Genomic DNA, 19,982 nt, shown 5'->3' with positions numbered 1-19,982 from the left:
TCTATGCACTCAGTTACTAATTTCTCCCTTTCCCCTGCCTTTTTAAAATAAGAGGAGTTCTAATTAAGGTGATCCTGGAAGCCCAGTATAACACGTGTTAAATGTACAAGCAGCAATTAATTTGGAATACCTATTGGAATCACTGGAACACATTTACTTGGACCCTTTTACTCTTCCACACAGCACATTCACATGGACAGACTAAGGAAAAGGAGATGAAATTTAAATCAGCACATTATTTTTTATTTTTTCAAAAAAAAAAAGTAAGTTGGAACCTTTTGTTGTTCTTGACCGTGACTCTCCCATCTCCCTTAACTACAGACAACTGAAAGGATACCTTATTAACAACTACTTATTACAAAGTTATGTCATTACTAAGTTATCCTTAGTACAAAGTTATCCTGTCATTCAAGTAAGCTTCAACTGTTCTTCTGAGGTATTAACTTTATCTCACTTTCTCTGCATCTCTTTTTTCGTTCTCATAAAAGCCACGCAAGTTAAATGTCTACAGTGGCCATCTCAAAGTTCTTCATTGCTTTTGCTTTTTTTAAAAAAAAAAACAATTTTGGCTGATACTAATTTGTGGCAGTGCTTCTCAAGTGCTTGGCAAGTATAAAATATCTTACTAGGCAAAACTAATTTTACTTCTTGTAAGATCACAGAATGGAGTATTAGAGGACTGGCAGAAAAGAACATGCCACAACAGTTCAGTGTTTACAGGTTTTAAACACTATGCTAGCTTTCCAGGCCTGTAGTCCCTTCATAACATCCAGTTGTGCAGATACCCAAGCTGGGCATGCTCAGGAATAACTGCTGTGCCATTGGTGTTGCGCTGTGATTTTAACTGAAATATTTGAACAACTGAACAAATTAACAGAACAAATTAACTTTCCATAAGACATTTCTCCATTTGCCTGGACTGGTATTCCCACATCACTTTCAACTATAATAGTTTCTCATACCCACAGATCCAGTTTTGTTTAAAAGCAAAACCCCTGTTCCTTGTCAAGATGCAAGTATATGTTGATTCCTGGCATGAAAAGGAAAAAAAAAATTGTAATACTCCTAGGTGATAAAATGATTACACATTAAACACACGATTAAGTTCTTGTCCCAATAACTCACCTAACCAAACGGATTACAGATGTCCTGGCCTATCAGTTATCTGCAACATTTACTCCCCTAATATTGGATCTACAATCACCAGTGAAAGCACCGTCTACATAATGCCAACAAGTTGTACTTATTCAGCTTCCCAGGTGGACAGCACATTCCCAACCTAACTGCACAATTTACAGGTGTTACATTTTTTTGAGTAATTCTGGTTAACATTATGGGTAATATTCCCACCTATTTCCAGTCTACCATTCCTCATGGACTAATTCCTTGGGCAAACTAATTGAACATATCCTATCACCCTATATCTTTAGTCAATCGGCTAAGATGTGAAAGTATATATGCCTACTTATCTTTGTTAGCCATTTCCCTCCTACCTAAAGCTATTATTTTCTGAGATCCAGCTATCTGCATGGTTGAAATTTACTAAATGTGACCACCAAATAAAATGGCATACCTAATCAGCAAAATATATAAAAATTATATGTTAAGGTAGGTTATTTCCTGTTCAAATTCACAAGTTTATAGTTTAAGATTAACGTTAAGGTACTTGGGGATGCTGGGTTTTGATTTTTTTCCTACCTCAACACTAGGGGACACATACTACATCCATCAGTACTATAGGTCATTTCCAAATTCTTAAGGATTTACTTTTCAAACATCAAGATTAGTATGGATTAATAAAACAAATGTCACTTCAACAGGAGTTAGGTGGACAATGTAATTTTACTATATGTCTTGTAAACATGTACCTGTAGTACTAAGTTAAGAACTAGGGATTAGAGCAGCCTAAGCACTGAACTGGCTAGATCTATTACCTGCATGTTTTAGCACAGAAGTTGTGCAATGACAAGGCCAAAAAAAGTCACATCTGAAAATTACCCAAGATAAAGGCTCTCCACATCACAAGGATATTGCAGTTTTACCTATTTTTTAGTTAAGGCAATTAATGATTTGAAGAAACCATGGTTTAACCTAGTAAGTCCAAATTGCTGTTTAGAGATGAGGCAGTTGGTAAATTTCTAATTCAAAGCACTAATTTAACAGTCCCTTAAAACTCACGCATAAGCAAGAGTTCCAATACATAAACTAAGCATTGCAACTTATTGCCAGGCCATTGCCATTAACATACACCCTTACTTTCATTAACTATTACTAAAATGTTAAAACCTAAACCCATTTTTATAAAGTCCAGAGCCCCAGAAATATGAACAATGACCAAGTCTAGATTCAAAACATTTCAATGTGTAAGAAGGAAATTATGGAAACTAATGATTTTAAGATGTGTTTTATGTCTAATACCAGCAACTACGACTTGGACTGAAGATACAAGTTTATGCCTTCCTTAGTAAGTTTATTCTGGTTTAGGCTTTTAAAGCACATCAGAAATACCCTTACAGATCTTTACGTGTGAAAGATGCCTATACCATTGCCTTATAAGCTATCAAAATGTTTCCTCATTTGTGCAATGGGATGGGTTATAAAAAACAATCCTAGGATAAAAGCCAATTTATATTAAGTAAAAGTTCATAGAAAAATGTCAATTTCCACAACTGAGGCGAATACAAAACAGTCTATCCATGAAAGTAAACTCCACAGGAGGTGAAAAAGAAATACTACCAAGTTACCTTTCCTCGAAAACAGTATTTTTTCAAGGAAAACTGTCTTTAAGAAGCTTTAAAATCTTGTGAGTGTTCAAGACATCTAGTTCCATATTTATTTTCAGACAGGATCCTAGGCAAATGACAGCTTATCGTTTCCTAGATTTAATATGGCTTCTTGTCACTTCAATGTCAAATTGATTTGACTCATACTTCATTTTTAAGATTTCATCTTGCTGTCTGGGTATCAGGGCCAGAAGCTGGTCTCAGCCTTCTAGGTCTGAGCCAGAGCCAGCCACCAAAGGCTAAATAGGAGTAACAAGGCGTAAACTACCAGCAACAAAGAAAACTTTTTACAGTTCCAGTTACTTTATGATTTCTAACTTAAAGCACTTTCTGTTCTTTCCTGATTAATGTCTTAGTAACCAATCTAATCCAATTCTTGCTTCAGGATGATAGGTATTAAGTAACTATATGCAAAAGTTTCTAGTGAAAGCACCCCTTAAACCAAGAGCAATCTCACAGGTGAGTTTTCTCAGGGTATAATTGGGACATCTGTTCAGATAATTTTTGTTTATTCAGTGTTTTGCTTGCCATTGAGGGGAGGTAGGCAAGGGAAGGGGTGAACAATAAACCAAGTTTCTCATTTACAGATCTCGTTCTGCCAAATTTGGCATCAACTTTTTTTATTTGCTATATGGTGCACTCCCTCTTCTTAATTTCTTAAATACTCTCTAGGATTATGTCACTTCATACAAATGCAGGTGTTACTATTAATTCTGACCTCGAAACTGCTTCTTCAAACTTAACATTTTCCTGGGCATTTTTATCTATCCCATCTCTCTTCCCAAAATTTTCTGTGCTGCACAGGCATGACAGCCTACCAAATGTCACTTGGCCATCACTCTCCCACTGCGATGATTAGAATATGAATTCTTTAATAAGCAATTTTAAGCTAGAAGGTATATCCAAAATTTTTCAATAGCACCTAAACATTTAGGACACAAACACTGATTAGCAACAAACCTTACTCCCCCCCACCCCCCGCATAAGTCTATACAACCCCAGTAATACTGATGTATACTGAAAAGCAGACTCATGCAAATGGTTGCTTGCATTAAGTTAATTGCTAGAAAGACAAAAGCCCCTGAGGCACTATCTTGTACTGTTAAGTATTCCTATGGTTAACTGTAGGGTTACAGGCCAAAAAATTCTCAACTGAACCTACACCATCATCTGAAACTCAACTCCAGCTCATCCTTTAGCAAGAAAATTCCTAGGAGTATAAATAGTTAAAAATCTGATTTTAAATGGCTAAAACAAAAATCTAAGCAGTCAAATATAAACAAACCTATACTTACCAGAAGCAACCTAAAACACCAATGAAACACTAAACTGATGTCAAGTTTTAGTTCTACAGTTTGACTCCTGATTCCTCACCTCACATGAGTGAGGGTCCTTTAGAAGATTAAGTGTTCTGTGCAAACCCAATAAAATTACAATTAGGGGATCTAATGTTATCACATAACTACAGTTAAGTTAGCAGTGTTGTGTAGTAGTGACTGGCTTGCATGATGGCTTCTAAAAGCATCTGTTCCCAGAGTTTCATGTATTATATAGATGTATATATAATTATCAGTTGAGGACAGCCATTAGCATTTTGTAAAGATGATAAACTGAGTGTTAACTTCTCCCAGCCAGTACCTTTTCCCCTCGTTAAATGTTAAAAGTCATCTGGGCGGGGAGGGGAAGGGAAGCATTCAACTTTACTTCATAATTTAAAAAGTCAATTGTCAGTACACATTTAAGTTTTTAAAACCTAAATGTTCCAAGTACAGAGAATAAGCTGTCCAGAAAGCACACACTTAAATTTTCTCCTCTTGGGAGTTTCATAAAGGGATTTTGAACCTTGATGGCGAGAATCCCAAAACGAGAGTAAAATGAATTCTTTTTATTGCAAACAAACGTCTAAATTAATTTCTCCACCCACTTTCTTTAGAAAGAAAAAGAAATCAGCAGGCTAAGGAGATACCCATTCAAGAACTGACATGATTAAAAATTAAGATATAAATGGGTGACTCACAATTTCATTAGCTTACAAAGATGGTGGAGTTAACTACTACAAGCACACTAGTTATACAGTATTTTGTGGGAGAAGGGCATACAGACATAGCTAACTTCATATAGATCCCATTAGACAACTGGATTTACAACAAGTTTTTTTAATAAGAAATGGGCAAAGCCAGCTTTCTTTTCAGAATCAAAATGCAGAACAAATGGAAAAATTATGGTATTTAACCTTCACAAGTTTGAGCCTCCACAAATAATGCAACCAAGTTTTACATTTTTAACAGCCCTTCTACATACACTCCATCTTCTCTATCTTAGTTCCAAATTTTATCTTCATTCCCAAATATGCCAATTGCATTGTTACTTAAAAAGAAAGAGCCTTCCCAGTTACTGTCAAAAACTACTATTTAGCTTACCCCTCCACTACTCAGCAAACTACAGAGAGGATGGAGTGTAATACGAGCAGTACAGAGTCTTACGCAATTCATGAGGACCACTTAGTCCTTACATGAATCTGGTTGCTAACATTTCTATTATATTGTGACAATAACTCCCGACTGTTATCTCTGAGAAATGGGGGGAGTAAATTCTTAATAAAAGACACCAGGTACAAAGCAACATTTTACTTTTGTTGTGATAAAAAAAAAAGTCACATTTTACAGATAAAATGTAGAACCCTGAAATACTGACACATTCTCTTATCGTGCACAATGCTGAGGTTCTCTTACGATTCACTTTAAAACTGCAATTAAAAATGTACAAAAAAGAAAAGAAAAAAAAAAAATCAACCCACAAAGCTTCTAAAAAAGGAACCCGCAGGCACTTCCTCTTGTGGAATGTTTAAAAAGTTAGCCTACTAAAGAAAACAGTCGACTTCTTGTGAAGGTTTTGGAGAAATATGTATCAGTTCGTTTTATTTGGGTATTCAATAATATCCTTGGTGATAATGCTGACTCCATGGCTTCTGACCCCAGAATTGCTGTAAGAGAAAATTTTTTTTTTAAAGAAAAAACATCAATAAGCCACTCAAACTGCTTTTAGGAAATGACAATCTAATTCAGAGTAATTGCTGGAGACAAATTTATACCTGTCATACCTCTGATTTATCAAGCCAGATTTAGTTGGTATTAATATCCCATTATCAATACACATTACAAAAGGAAACACATTATGACTTGGTTAGTTTATACAATTAAAGCTAGCAGTAAAAAGAACCATATGTATTAAATACTATTTTATTTAAAATATTAAGTTACAGCAAACTCCAACCTATTTTGTCTTCAAAAGACATTATGGCTACAACTGCAACACAATTCACACCTTGCCCTGTAACACTTATAAACACTTCAATCCCTGGACAAGATCTTTTTTCAAGGTTGACTCTTACGAATTCAAAATACAATTAAATGTACAAAAAAGCACATAAGGAATTACTTACACCCTGCTGCCACTGGTTGTAGCCCTGAGATTGATTTTTGTAGCCACGATTGTTTCCTCGTCCTCTGAAGTTCTACAAAAAAGAAAAGAACCTTTAAAAAGAGCACAAGTTGTTAGGTTTGTATATGGGGCAGGGGGAGAAGAGGAGACACAGCCACAGAAATAGGTAAGATTGCCAGTCAGCCATTAACCTCTGAGCACTCTCTGCTGCGTTTGCTCTCAGGTGATTAACTTATTCGCTATGAGACATCACCTGACTTGTTGCTAGTTAATGCACCTGAAAAATCAATATAAATGAAATTGACTCATTTTACCATCACTATGCGTACATGCTGTGTTCCCAACTCTTTCTGAGGCTGCGCAACATATGCCTTTAACTTTCCAGACTAAACTATATAGAGAAACAGTGTATACAGGAATCTTAAATCATTACCTGGTTGTAGTTCCCTCTGTTAGGCATTCCACCTCTGTTGTAATTCCCTCTGTTTGAATAACCGCCTCGGCTGGGAAAAACAGGGCCACGAGGATATGGATAGCCAATTCCACCACTTCCGCCACCGCCACCACCTCTCTGTGGCATATTGCCCCTCCTATTATATCCACCACGATTCCCAGGAGCTAGAACAAGAGACGTTTCATTTAACAGTGTGTTGTTACCTTCTTTACACACGACTTAGGGTTCTTCTGGACCATTCCTTTATTTTATGAAAAAAATGTTTAATTTAACCATTCAACATAACCTAGGTGTGTTTACCATCAAATCGCATGAAGTATTTTACTATGGTTACTAAGACAGCTAGGACATGAGGATCAAAAACTTCCTGTTAAATTCAGCAGAAAAACATACAGACCCAAACTAGAAGATTACAGATTACCACTTGTTTCAACATTGAACCAAATAAATAATACTCAAAATTAACTTGCCTCCTCCTCTGAAATTTCCACCACGCATATTGAATCCACCGCGCCCTCTATGGCCACCACCTCTGTTAAACTGGTTCTTGCCACTCTTATTTTTATTGCTCTTCTTTGAGCCTGTGTTCTGTTTCTTTTCCGGTGGAAGAGCTTTTTTGCTTTCTTCCTTATATTGCTCCAAAAGTTTTTGGGCTTCCTCCTTCTGAAGTTCAACATACGTTATTTCATCAAAGCACTCAGCTACTTCTGGCAGAGTGAAGTTTCCTACAAAACATTAAATCGTATTAACCTACAAATCCACTACATACACATCCACAATCCTAGAGCCTACAACTCTCAAGCAGCTTAATTCCTGCAAAGCATACAATATCTATTCATGTTTTAATTACATTTTCTTAAACAAGTGAAGTACGCTCATTTACAGAGTTAACTCCTGAAACAGTATTACTGACACAAAATTTAAGTTCACAGATATAAGTCACAGAAAGATATTTAACATAACAGTAGAAATAAATTTCATGCCTTTCATTTTGAGGACTGCATGTTCCGGTAGGTCTTTTCCCTCTACTTCTGCTTTCTTCTGTGTTCTTTGCTTATAGTCTTCATCTTTTGGGCAAACTACAACAGCTTTTCGTTGGAAGCCTGCAAACAGGCACATTTTTCTCCTCTGGGCAGCAGCAGACACATTTGTCTTTAAAAGAAAAAAAAAAGTTTATAACCCCAAACATTAATTCTATAATTATCAGTTACTTTTTTCAATCTCAAAGCTGCAGCTCACCTGATCCAAAATGAAATTTCTCTTCTTACGGGCAGCAATCTCAATAAACTTTCCAAGACACTGTGGAGCTCTCTGCAACAGCGTGTTTAGTTTCCCAGTATCTGCCATTTGCTTCTTAAAACCTGCCACCTATTTTTAAAAGTTAAAGTTTCAAAATTTAAATATTGCCTTTTCTCATTGCTACAGAAAAGGATATTTTATACTGTAACAACACCCAGTGGCTTCAATTCATTTTTAGCTACTGGATAATCCGAGTCCAAAACCTTCTATAGAAAAGAGAAGGAAGCCTAAGCTAGCCATTGGAAGGCAGTTTACCTTACAGGTAAAGAGCCTGCTTAAATAACCAGTTTAACTGCCCGAACTCCTATCTCTAAGATACTAACACAAAATGAATAAAGACAAAACCGTTACCCCGAATACCTTCTAGTCTTAAAAATGCTGAAATCATGCCCAATCTACTTACCATCATTTTATCCATTATGGTGTTTGTTCCAAGAATGTTGTATTTACCAGGATTTTCTGCTGCATGTTTAGTAACCCAGGTAGTTTTTCCAGCTCCTGGCAAGCCAATCATCATAACCACCTACAATGGAAAGAATTCTTTAAATATTTTTTTTAATGCACAAAAGCTCAGTTTACATATCTGAACTTTAACATGTATGGCAGTTAGTAAATTAAACAGAGCAACCATCCAACTCTTCTAAATGTCATTTTTGCCAAGCAAAAGCAACCTTCAAAATTCTTTTTTTAAAGTGACTTACTTCACAATCTTTCTTCTCTTCAGGCCCCTTTGGTCCTCTAACTCGATCCTCCAAGGGGACATTCTGGATAAAAGTATAGTCTTCAGGTATTGGAAAATATGGCTTTTCCTTCTGACCAAAATTAAACTCAACCGCACAGTTGTGGCACAGAACATGCGGGAAGAGTGGTCGTCCAGCAAGAACTTCCTTACTGATTTTGAAGGCAATGCCAAGATCTTGTCCATTCTTTGCATAGGAGAGTTCTACTTCATCACTTTCAAAGTTCTGTTAATTGGAGAAAAAAATTAATGGGTTTTAATCTACTTCTTATAATACTTCTTTTAAAAAAAACTTCAAAATTCAAGTTAGGAGTGAAGCTTTATCCTGTAGAAAACATATTTAGGTTATATGTTAAAGAGCTTTGGTAACATTTCGTTATATACAACTAGAACACCTATATCCACAAGCAGAAATTAATATTGCCCTAAAAGACTAGATTTTCGGATCAACTTCACATTAAGTAGTTTTCAGTCAAAATGAATTAGGATTGAAAACTGACAACGATATAATGTTAAAATACTCTTATCTACTAACTTGCTATTTATATGTAGAAATTTAGCTACGACTTACAACAAAACATGTAATCACATCATTTTCATCAAACTTCTCTCCATAATCTTCAGTCTCACAGCTGCATGTTTTTATTCCTTTTAGAGAATACCCATAAGAAAATTCTTCTTCACCTAAGAAAATAATTAACTTTCATGAAATCAGTTTTTCAAAAGTCCAATGACCCACGTACTTTTAACATCCCAGATGTAGGGTTTATACTAGATATAAAGTTAATGAGAGCTAGGTGGTTATATAACTAGCTGACAAATTGCATACCATGGATAATATTCTATTTCAACCATCAGTCATAAACCAAGTAACCACAAAGAAAGAAAAGCTAAAATTTAGCCAGTGTCCATGTTATTATTATTCATCTCTAAAAACAGGCAAAAAGTTTAGAATGCCTTCTAGTCTAATTACTGAAATCAAACCCTGAACACTCATGAGTACATAGATACTCAAATGGAAACTTTACCAAGCAACATTCCACTTGTGGTTAGTGACCAGCCAATCCGAACTTCGTGTATGTCAATATCTTTTGTATATAAATGCCTTACTGGGATCTTCTCTGTAACCTGGAAGTCAAATCATAAATGATTAAACTGTAAACGAAGGAAAATAAACCACTAAACCAACGCTGGTTTATTTCATTCGGGCAATGGGCTAATTTTTCTCCAGCTACAAAGTACAGAAAGATACCAACTCTACTCTTCCCCCTAACATTCACAAGAACTTCAACAACTGATGTAAGGGCTTTTAACTTAAAACGGAAAATGGTTAAGTACTTGATTAATTCACGTTTAAAAGAAAACATTGAAATTACATATTCTCAATACTCAAAACCAACTAAAGTATTCACTTAACATGCTTTTTCTCTGGAACAGAAACAGAAGCCTAACCAAATTTATTTTCAAACCCATGGTGGGCCTTTCAAGTGCCTGATAAAAAATGAACACCCTAAATAAAAATTAGGCTGGCTCTGTATGGCAACTTCTAATATAACAAACATCCTAAACTGTTACAAATCATAGATTCCAAGTCCCACAAAAACTTGAAAAATTACAAGTTCCAATGACATCTAAGTGTCAGGGAAAAACTCACAAAGGTTCTTAAGGAAAAAAAGACATCATCACAAAATTGCATTTACCTTCATCTCAAAACAGACTTTGCCTTTTGACACACCATAGGATGCCCTTCCTCCAGCCCAAAGAAAAGCAAAACTCTCCATAGTAAGGGAAGAAGCACTGAGGCGATCTCTTGATATTTTAAAATGTAGATCACAATTATCTGCAATTATATCAAATACCATATTATTTCTTTTGATATCCAATACAAATGTATCTGCTATGTAGACAAAACTTTATTAAATTTTCTCATATTTCTTAATGTTGCATACATTTTTACAGATCATGCTGTTGTTCGAATTTTCAGTTCAAGCCCCGCTCCCACCAAGTCAATTCTTGCCAAATTATGAACTAGAGCATACACTACCTGTGCAACTAACAAATATCGAGGTTTAGTATGTGTATTTTAAGTATATAAAATAATCAAGACAATGTGACATTAATACATACCTGCTCTGCTCTTTACCTTGATTTAGAGGCAAGCAGTAGAGGATAGCAGGAAATCAAAGTGAAGCATGCCAGACCAGGTAGAATTTACCAGTGCCACAATAAAACTGAAGGGAGGCCATGATCACGTATTTTAAAATACGAGTATGAGCTGTTGATCCTGCACTTTACAGGGGCTCTAGATCTTAAATTGTTTGCTAAAACTTGTTAAGGCAGTTTCAATCTGCAAAATACAAACCTGGTCATCTAATGCTGTTACTACTACAGCATTTTAGGTCCCCTTTCCCCAGACTTGCCTGTTAATCAATAACAATGGGGGATTACACACTTTGGAATAATCCAAATCCAAAACGTCTTTAACCTAGCTACCTTTGGGTCACTGGCTCATTAGCATGCACCTTCTGAGTTCTCAGTCAAGGGAGCTGAAGTTGGAAAGCTACTGGTGATATGAAATTAAATCTACAGTTTGGAATTCTCCTTAAATTAGCTTTGTTCTTTTATTCCCGATCATCACTAACAGAATTTTCAATTCAACCAATTGTGTTTGAACCCAATAATGTACTTAAATTGATATCCCTAGGTGAGGAGCTAAAAGCCTTTTATAATAGTATTACCTTGCCAAATCATTGCTTCAGTATCTCGCCAATATTTAAGCAACTGAATTTAACGTAAAACATTCAACTACTCTTCCATGGGCAAGTCTTTTAAAAAAAAAAAACAAACACTCCACTATCTCAACTATGCAGTAAAGCGTATGCAATAAGAAATCAAGACTTATATTTACACTGCCTTACACATCTAAATGAAAACCGTATGTATTCCAAAACATGAGACTCTAAGCTTCAACTCCTTAATCTACAGGACAAGTTGACACCTTACCTCTAAGCAATTATTTCTACCCTTTGTTCTATCACAGAAAGAATTGTACTTTCTGATCACTACACCAAACGATTTTTTTTTTTGTATTGGAAAAATTAGGAATCTGACAGCCAAGGCCCATTTAGAGGTTTGCAATACTTCCTCATACTCAATTGCAACCCAACTGGGTAAAGTAGCAGTATTTACAGCGCTGCCATTGATACCATTCGCTGCTGAAGAAAGCTAGTGGCCCAGTGATAGCCCACTGCTGCTGCCCCAGGTCTTTGGAAGAAATCAACTTAGCTTAAAGCAGCAGCTACTGAACTGGAATTGAGAACAAAAGAGCAGTTATTGAAAAAGTATTATTACAATCTTTTAGAATAGGGAATATAATGGCGTGCTAATGGAAAAGCCATTAATATTTAACTAAGCCCAAAGAGCTCACTTAACATAATCCCACAAAAAAATGACATTTATCGTAGAAGCCTAAATAGACAAGTTATAAGTAGTCTTACAAGTTTCCATTAGCTAGACAGTCAAATATTGGCATTAATTTCACATTCCTACAAATGAGAACTTTAAAGCCCTACCAAAAAACATCAAATTGTTAGAGCCTGTAAAATTATCAATACAACTACTGTACTAAATATTAAGTGACCAGAATCTGAATATAAGCCATCATCTTCCTACTTTTAAAACAGCTGTTTACACGTGTTAAGTTTTCTAATATTTTGTAACCAAAAACCACATTTGACAACTGGGGGAGGAACGGGGGAGAAACAGCTTCACTTACAAGTATCAAGACAAACAACTGTGTCGTCGAAGTGCTCATCTTCTTCTTCAACAGGTGGCTGAGGAGATTTGGCTCTGAAAGACAGAATTGTCTCCTGATACAGCTTTCCCCACCAAAGCACAAAGAACAGGTGACAAGTAACACTACGTTAACATCCTCTACCTGCTATACTTGTTCTCTTCAATGTACTCAAAATAGCCACGGCCATGATCTTCTCGAGGTCTTTTAACACCTCTCTTTTTATCTCCGCCTTTCTGTTCTGTTTTGCCGTCTCCTACAACACACGACACCCCTTTATGAGAGACCACGCCGCAACAAAACAAACAAAAAAACCTATTCTGTTTTGACGCCCCAAAAAAGCTCGACTTTCCCCGTTCATATTTTTAAGTGTTTTCTATCGACGACTCAAATGAGAATTCAAAGAAAAACCCGCTTGGAACTGGACTAGAATTAGTGACGCAGTCTAAGGACATTGCTAATTTCGCCAACCTACTCGAATATTCGAAAATGCTAATGAAAACTCAGCGCGGCCCAGGGCCGAAGCCCACGTGTATCCCAGAGAGAGTTCAGGAAGGGGGGAGGGGCCGAAGCGCCCCGCCCGCACTCCCCTCCCCCACCCGGGCCCGCGCTCCCCGCGGCCGCATTGTACTGCTCGCCGCTGGACCCACCCGGCCCCGCCCGCCGGAAGTGACGTCACGCCGAGCCCGGCGCGCCTTGCACAATACCGCGGCCCGGAGCCGCCACAGCGCGCCGCCGGGGCCCCGGGCCTCCCCTCCCCCCGAGACATGTGCCCGCACTGCGCGCACGCAGCACGGCGGCGCCACCGCGGCTCCTCCCCCTCCAGCGGCAGCTGCAGTCCCCCCCCCCACCCCGGCTCTCCAGCCACATAATGGAGGCGCTGCCGCCGCCGTCACACACCGAGCAGAGGCCTCACGTCTAATCCGGGATTCCCCCCCACCCCCTCGCAGGGGCCCCCGCCCCCCCCGGGGCTCCCTCCCGCGGCGGGGCTCCCTCCTCCCCCAGCGGGGCTCCGGCAGGCCTGGGCACGGTCCCCACCCCGCGCGGGCCTCCCGCCGCGCGCAACCAACCACGCAGCACTCACCCGCCGCCGGAGCCCCGGGGCGACCGCCGCCTCCGCCGCCTTCCGCCTTCTTCTTACCTCCCGCCTGCTGCTGGCCCTGCCTCGCCCCGGGCGGCGCCACCGTCACCGCGAACAGCGACGTGGGGCCGCTGCTCTTCCCCGCGGCCTCCTTGGCGGCCCCGCGCTGCTGCTGGGGCTGTTGCTGCGGCGCCGCCGGCGGTTGAGGCTGCTGCTCCCCGTGCCCGTTCTCGTCGCCCGCGGCTTCCTCCTCGTCTCCGAGCTCATCCTCCCCTTCCTGGAAGCCCTGGTCGTCGCCGTTCTCGTCCTCCGAGGCGGCTTCCTCCTCCTCCATCGGGCCCGAGTCGGCCGCCCCCGCGGCGCCGTTCTCCTCCCCGAGCTCCATCTGGTCGCCATCCAGGGCGGCTATCCCTTCCTCCTCCTCCTCCTCTTCCTCCTCGTCGTCATCGCCGCCTGCCGCGGCCTCCTGCTCGAGGCCTGCTCCCGAGCGCCCGGCGGAATCCCCGCCCAGGTCTAGGCTGCCGTTCCCGGGCTCCATGGCGGGGCGGCCCCCGGCCTCCTCGTCGTCCAGCGCGGCCTGGAGACGCTCCATGAGCTCGGCCTTGAGGCCCTTGTCGGACAGGCGCCGCTTCTTGAGCTCCTCCTTCAGCTCCGACACCTTCAGCTTTTTCACATTAACAGGCGAGGAACTCATGGTGAGGCCCCGATTCACCGCTAGGCGCTGGCTCAAACTCGGCTCCGCTCACTCGGCCACTGGCGGCGGCTGAGGCTGCTCCTCGGCCCAGGCGGCGGCTGCGGCTGCGGCTGGAGCTGGGTTGCTGCTGCAGAGCGGATCCGCCTGGTGTCGAACGGCGCCAATTCCTTTCACCGAGTTCGCGAGGGAGACGCGGAGACTCGCCTGGCGCGAGCGAGCACGCAACGTCCTCTCGCAGGGGCGGCGCCGCGCACGTAATATAGCCGCCCCGCCCCTGCGCCGGCTGAGCGCCCGCGCTCGCCCCGCCCCTCCCACGCCTGTTCCCCCCGCTCCCACCCGAGCCGCGGGCCGGGAGCGCGGCGACGCGCACTGCGCTTGCAACTGGGGCCGAGCTAATGGAGGAGGAGGAGGAAACTTCCTTCAGTTAAACCGACCCACTGCAACATTTATCGGCCTTTCCAGCTCTTTGGTGGCAGTACTCGTTTGCTATTTGCCTTACAGCCCGGAGGCTGCTTCTACCCAAATGCTTTCGGTCCTCAACTTGGCATTTTCAACTCGAATCCGCCACCTTTTCTTCCATTTTAGATTTGTCTTATCTATTTCTCCAGCTATTTGTTTAGAACGCCCTAAAATTTTATTTCAATTTTGATTTGTACAACGCAAGTTGGCAATTACTCTACGCAGGGGATTTTCTTCCGTTTAATATTTGGTTTAATTTTCCTAAGTCCTGCCTTGCGAATTGAATTTTAAACTCGGGAAGGGCCTTCCTTTTGTCTCTCCCATGACCCCTGATGCAGGGTTTGGGAGATAAAAATGCTTGCTTTTGGAATATGCATACTGCAAAGCATATACTTTACAGGCCTTGTCGTGGCACTCCTAGCCAAAGAAGCCTTGTAAGCCTCAGAATTGCAATTCTGTGTTTTCTTTACCTACCAGAAAGACGGATCACCTTTAAGATTTATTCTGTCCAGTTTAGGATCTGGTCATCCAGTTATGAAGTCCCCGTAGTTAACAATGAGGATGAGACCCAGCCTGGTCACACACTTTGATTCTATTACTTTTCCTATAGGAATACTTCAGGCCAAATTATGCTGAAACCCTCATAAAAGCTCATGAAAAATAAAGGGCTGTGATTTTGTAAAAAAACTATCACTCTCGAAAGAAATGTTATTTTGGTGTGTCTTAGAAGTTTAATTTTTCTCTTACTAAGTAAGAGGTGTGTTATGTTCTTCAAGTTTTAGGTAGGAGTGCCAGAACTTAAATATGTGATAGAGGTGAACGTCTTAAACCCCAGAGAATCTGCACAGTGGTTTGCCAATGTTCCAGTCTAGTCTATCTCTGACTAAGGAGGTCAGCTATACCCTGTTTGGTGCTTTAGCTGTCACAATAATGCTGCCCCAATTTTAATTAGAACTTTGGAAAAATAAGCATGTGAACTTTCTCCCATAGGCTAGTATGATTTAACTGATTAATAAATTTTATTTTTAAAGTTCTTTTCAACAGCTTTTAAAAATCATGTATTTTACCATGCAGTCATATATAAAGATGAAAGTTTAACATTTGTGAAATGATTTGAGTTGAAATTAATGAATTATGTATGGTACTAGTAATTCTCAGTTCAAGTTAATGAAGGTGGAAGGGATAGCACCCAAAATAGGAACTTCTGAATGGTGCCAAAAACTCATTTTAGCCCTTGGTTGTAATGTCCTTGGAGCTTATAAACAGGTGACAAACTGGAATTTGAGCTTTTCAAATTCTTTGCCCTTGTTCAAAATAGGAAGAGAACTACAGGGGGCTTAAATGTTCACAAGCTGGATAATTAGTCCCCTAATGAATCAGAGTTAAATATAGTTATTATGATGGTCATTTAAGTTTATGTGCCCTTAGATATGATTTACAATTTTAAGTATTAGTGATATGAAAACAATTTCTATTTAACTGGAAAAAGCCTATGAAAAATGTATATCTAAATACCGATTTATAACAATTGTTCTTAAATCAGTTGTAATAATAAACATGAAATATAACTTTAGATGGGCATGAGAAAATTCCATGGCTTTGCCTCCAAGACCTTTGTAACCTGGAGATCATCTTCAGTCTGCTCATTTTATGGCCCAGGAAGCTGAGGTCCTCCCCTCACCCCAGGGTTCTTTCATTACACTGGGCCTTCTTAGACAACATTTAACTGAGAAACAGTTTTTGTAAATACTCAAACAGCCATCATCTTAACTGTTTGGCCTTTTTACAAACAGGTGAAATCTACCATTTAACATTTTATTTTACCACTTGAAAGTACAAATAGTGACTTCATTTTAATAATTGTTTTTTCTTCTTATACTTTTAATGCTGTTATGATAGTCCTGTTCTACGGAGACCAGTAAAAGTACAGATCACTCTCTCTAAATTGCTGAGGAACCTATAAGGAACTTGAAATCCCCCCTTTTTGAAATCCTGGAGACTACCAAGAATACAGAGTGGAAAAGGGGGAAAATTAATTCTCAATAGCAAAAAATGATTAGTGAATTACCCATGGGTAATAGACCTATGACAGGGCATTAGAGAGTTAGGGTGCTCAGAATATATAGCTCACATTTTGAGGTTGAAGCAAAGGCACATACCTGAATCTGTAGTTTGTCACAATAATTCACTCAGCAAATATTTTTTAGCACCTCTAAGACAAGCGCTAGGAATACAGCAATGAACTATGTAATTATGCCTTCATTCTCGTAGAGTTAGCCAATAAATAAAATAGAGACGGTAACAAGTACTGCAGGGCAATGTAAAACAGGAGAGGGGCAGGGTGTGCTGCAGTCATGGGATATTTTCAGTTATAAATGGGGTGGTCAGGGAAGCCTAAGAAGTAAGGTAACATTTGAGGTGGAGGGAACAAAAAGTAGGCCTGAGGTGAAAGATAGGCAGGGAGATCGGGCAGGTTAGGGAGAGGAGGGGAGATACAGATTGCCAGCAGCCTTGCCAGTGTTTTTTTAAAGACTTTGGCTTTTGCCTCCAGTGAGAAGGAAGAAACTGAAGGGTTGTTAGTAGTGAAGTGACAGGAACTGACAAGAGTGCTAAATTCAATGGACTCAAGATGGTATTCCATCGGTTCATTATTTTCCATTATTTTCCCACCAAGAGGGAATTCCCTGGCGGTCACAATCAATCCCAATTTAATAAAGGAAGCATGAAACACGCTGAGATACATTATCCCATCTTCTTACGAAAATATGAGAAGTCACGAGTACCTCCAAATTATTAAGTATTAAAAGTACACTTTCATATAGACTAACAGGAAAGCACAATCAGAAGGGAGGATGTTTCAAATTCTGGTTAAAAGTACAAGGTTAAAAATCAGACAGAACTGGGTTGCAGTCCCAGCTAGACCACATAGTGGCTGTGTGATCTTGCGCAATCTATTTATCTCTCTATACCTGAGAGTACTCATGTCTAAAATGATGCCTGCCTCATGAGGTTGTTGGGAAAATTCAGCGAGATAATGTAAACTTTGAGTACAGGACTGGAAGCACAGTAAGAGCTCAGTATATATTAGTCTTCATTAGCTATGTCGAGCAATTTAATGAACTTAAGAAAATCTAGAGTTGGATTGTTAAATCTTATTTAGGAAATTATAACTATATATACTTTGTAAATTGTCAATGAATTGTTCATGGTGAGATGTCAGTCTGGGAAAAAGTGAAATGAAGTCTGGATAGGAGAGTGCAGGCTTCACTGCTAGGCCTGGCACTGTCACTGTAACCAGCTGTGTGACCTTTGGCAAATTGCACCATCTCTGGATGTTCATTTTCTCATCTATAAATGAAGCAGAGCAGACTAGAAGATTTGTAGAGCCTCTCCAGGGAGAACCTTCTATGAGTTTCCTCTTTGCTGACTCCAGACTGTCAATGGAGGAGCACTGTTGAACTTTGAAATATTGGCTATTCATATTCAGGTTTTTACTTGTTACATTCAAAACTTTGCATAAGAGTCTCTAAGCATTTTATAATTAAGTAGTAGACATGAAATTTGAACTAGTGTATTACAGTTTTTGAATTTTAAATGGTACAAAATACTCCCATTTACTTTAGACTTGGATACCACAACAGGCTAAAAGGTTTAAAGTAAATGGTTTCTCCAAAAGCAAACCAGAGTCCCAATGCCATGGCTTGCTGTGCTTCCCGTTACTGCCGCAGTGTCCACACCGGCCCTGCCACCACCACCTGCTCATCTGAAAAATGCTGCCGATGTGGAGTCTGCCTGCCCAGCATCTGCCCACACACGGTTTAGTTACCGGAGCCAACCTGCTATGACAGCTGTTCCCCACCGTGCCGCATTCCTCGGCCCTGTGTGCCCGCCTGCTTCGTGCTCAACTCATCCCAGCCTACCCTAGGCCTGGAGACCCTGAGCCTCACAACCTTCACTCAGCCCTGCTGTGAGCTCTGCATCCCAAGCTGCCGCTGACCGCTGACTGCCTCGCTCAGTGCCTGGAGATAACACTGAAGCTATCTATTCAGCATTCACTTGCCTCAGTAGTTTATCAGACATTGAGGCAGACCAGATGGCCTAGATATGCACAGCCTACCTTTCATCTTAATGGAAAGAAAATCAAGAAATTTTAATGGTTATTTGGCTAACCATTTGGTTCATTTGGGCAGGTGAATGTCATCTATTATCAAAAGTATTGATATCTATAAGACCTCAGACTGTTTGTTTGTCTGTTTTTTCTGTCTGCACAGCTTGTGGGATTTTAGTTTCCCGACCAGGGATAGAACCCAGGCCCTCAGCAGTGAGAGGGTAAAGTCATAACCACTGGACCTTCAGGGAATTCCCCAGACCGTACTTTGTTGGTCATGTTGCTTCCTAGATCCCATTCCTTATATTGAGTATTTTCATAGAGGAAAAATAATTTCTTGATGGGTTTTCCAATAAACTTTATTTCTGTGGCAATAAATAAAGTAAATGGTTACTGTTTGAATCATCTCATCTTTGATGTTATGAATCTCTGTCTTCACATAAATTATATAGCTTCTGTAGAATAAGATGTGCCCATTAGAAAGCTGCAGGAAAACTAGAATAATGTAGTTAATAGTAAGATATCAGGGCTTTTCTGATAACTAAAATATTTACCAGGTTAAGACTAATTAACACTTACCAAAACTTATACCGAGGCAGGTTGAGCAATGAGGAGTTTATAGAAAGTGCACACTGTCACACGCTACTGGTGACTGGCCAGTATCACAGTACCTAATAAGAAAAGGTGAAGAAAATATTTAGACCATCCTGAGCCTAACAGCCAAGAATGAGATGAAAGACTAAAGGGATTATTATCTCATAAACTCTCACCTCATAATTATCTGTCTCGAAGTTAGTCTCAGTTCCTTAAGGGCAAGGAGAGGAATTTGACTTTTCCAGCACCTGCGCCGTGTCTTCCATCAACACCAAGAGGGAATTCCCTGGCGGTCTGGTAGTTAGGACTCCACGCTCTCACTGCCAAGGGCCCGGGTTCAATCCCTGGTCAGGGAACTAAGATCCCACAAGCCTGCAAGCTGTGCAGTGCAGCCAAAAAACAAACAAACAAACAATCCCAAAACATTCACCGAGAGCCTGGCACTGCACTGGGGAACAAGATGGGGGCTCCGAAATGAAAATATCCTCTAAAAATGTGTGAACTATACTGCAACCCTGACTTGAACTAAAGGATTTT

At 40.1% G+C, this 19,982-nt stretch overlaps 2 protein-coding genes across 3 annotated transcripts; one reads left to right on the top strand and one right to left on the bottom strand.

Moving 5' to 3' along the window:
* Positions 1–4,653: 4,653 nt before the first annotated feature.
* On the bottom strand, positions 4,654–14,504 carry HNRNPU (heterogeneous nuclear ribonucleoprotein U). 2 transcript variants are annotated; one of them, XM_082663675.1, is made up of 14 exons: positions 13,594–14,504; positions 12,654–12,765; positions 12,492–12,565; positions 10,417–10,556; positions 9,745–9,844; positions 9,288–9,400; positions 8,679–8,942; positions 8,381–8,500; positions 7,918–8,046; positions 7,662–7,830; positions 7,149–7,403; positions 6,658–6,842; positions 6,226–6,297; positions 4,654–5,766 (listed from the first exon to the last, which is right to left on the bottom strand). In XM_082663675.1, exons 1-14 carry the CDS (start codon positions 14,282–14,284, stop codon positions 5,713–5,715), a joined length of 2,478 nt encoding a protein of 825 aa, XP_082519801.1. In that variant the 5' UTR covers positions 14,285–14,504; the 3' UTR covers positions 4,654–5,712. The 2 variants fall into 2 exon arrangements, with proteins under 2 accessions (XP_082519801.1, XP_082519802.1); XM_082663676.1 differs by having other exon boundaries at positions 13,651–14,504.
* Positions 14,505–18,439: 3,935 nt separating this feature from the next.
* Positions 18,440–19,215, top strand: LOC309830672 (keratin-associated protein 3-3-like; the record flags this gene model as incomplete). Its single annotated transcript, XM_082667331.1, is given in 2 exon segments — positions 18,440–18,562; positions 18,566–19,215. Coding segments are annotated over 2 exon segments (297 nt in total). The 3' UTR covers positions 18,740–19,215.
* Between the last annotated feature and the right edge of the window lie 767 nt (positions 19,216–19,982).

Source organism: Grampus griseus, assembly GCF_964374135.1.
Source record: "Grampus griseus genome assembly, chromosome: 1".
Lineage (NCBI taxonomy): Eukaryota > Metazoa > Chordata > Mammalia > Artiodactyla > Delphinidae > Grampus > Grampus griseus.
Note: the sequence above shows the minus strand (reverse complement) of the source record. Positions and strands in the feature narration are given on the sequence as shown.

Bases quoted from the DNA above. Each gene is read 5' to 3' on its own strand.
- HNRNPU (XM_082663675.1), bottom strand. From the start codon at position 14,284: ATGAGTTCCTCGCCTGTTAATGTGAAAAAGCTGAAGGTGTCGGAGCTG. The intron at 12,766-13,593 runs GTGAGTGCTGCG...CGTGTGTTGTAG, and splicing joins CCCCGGGGCTCCGGCGGCGG to GAGACGGCAAAACAGAACAG. The intron at 9,845-10,416 runs GTAAATGCAATT...TTTGACTTCCAG, and splicing joins AAGTCTGTTTTGAGATGAAG to GTTACAGAGAAGATCCCAGT.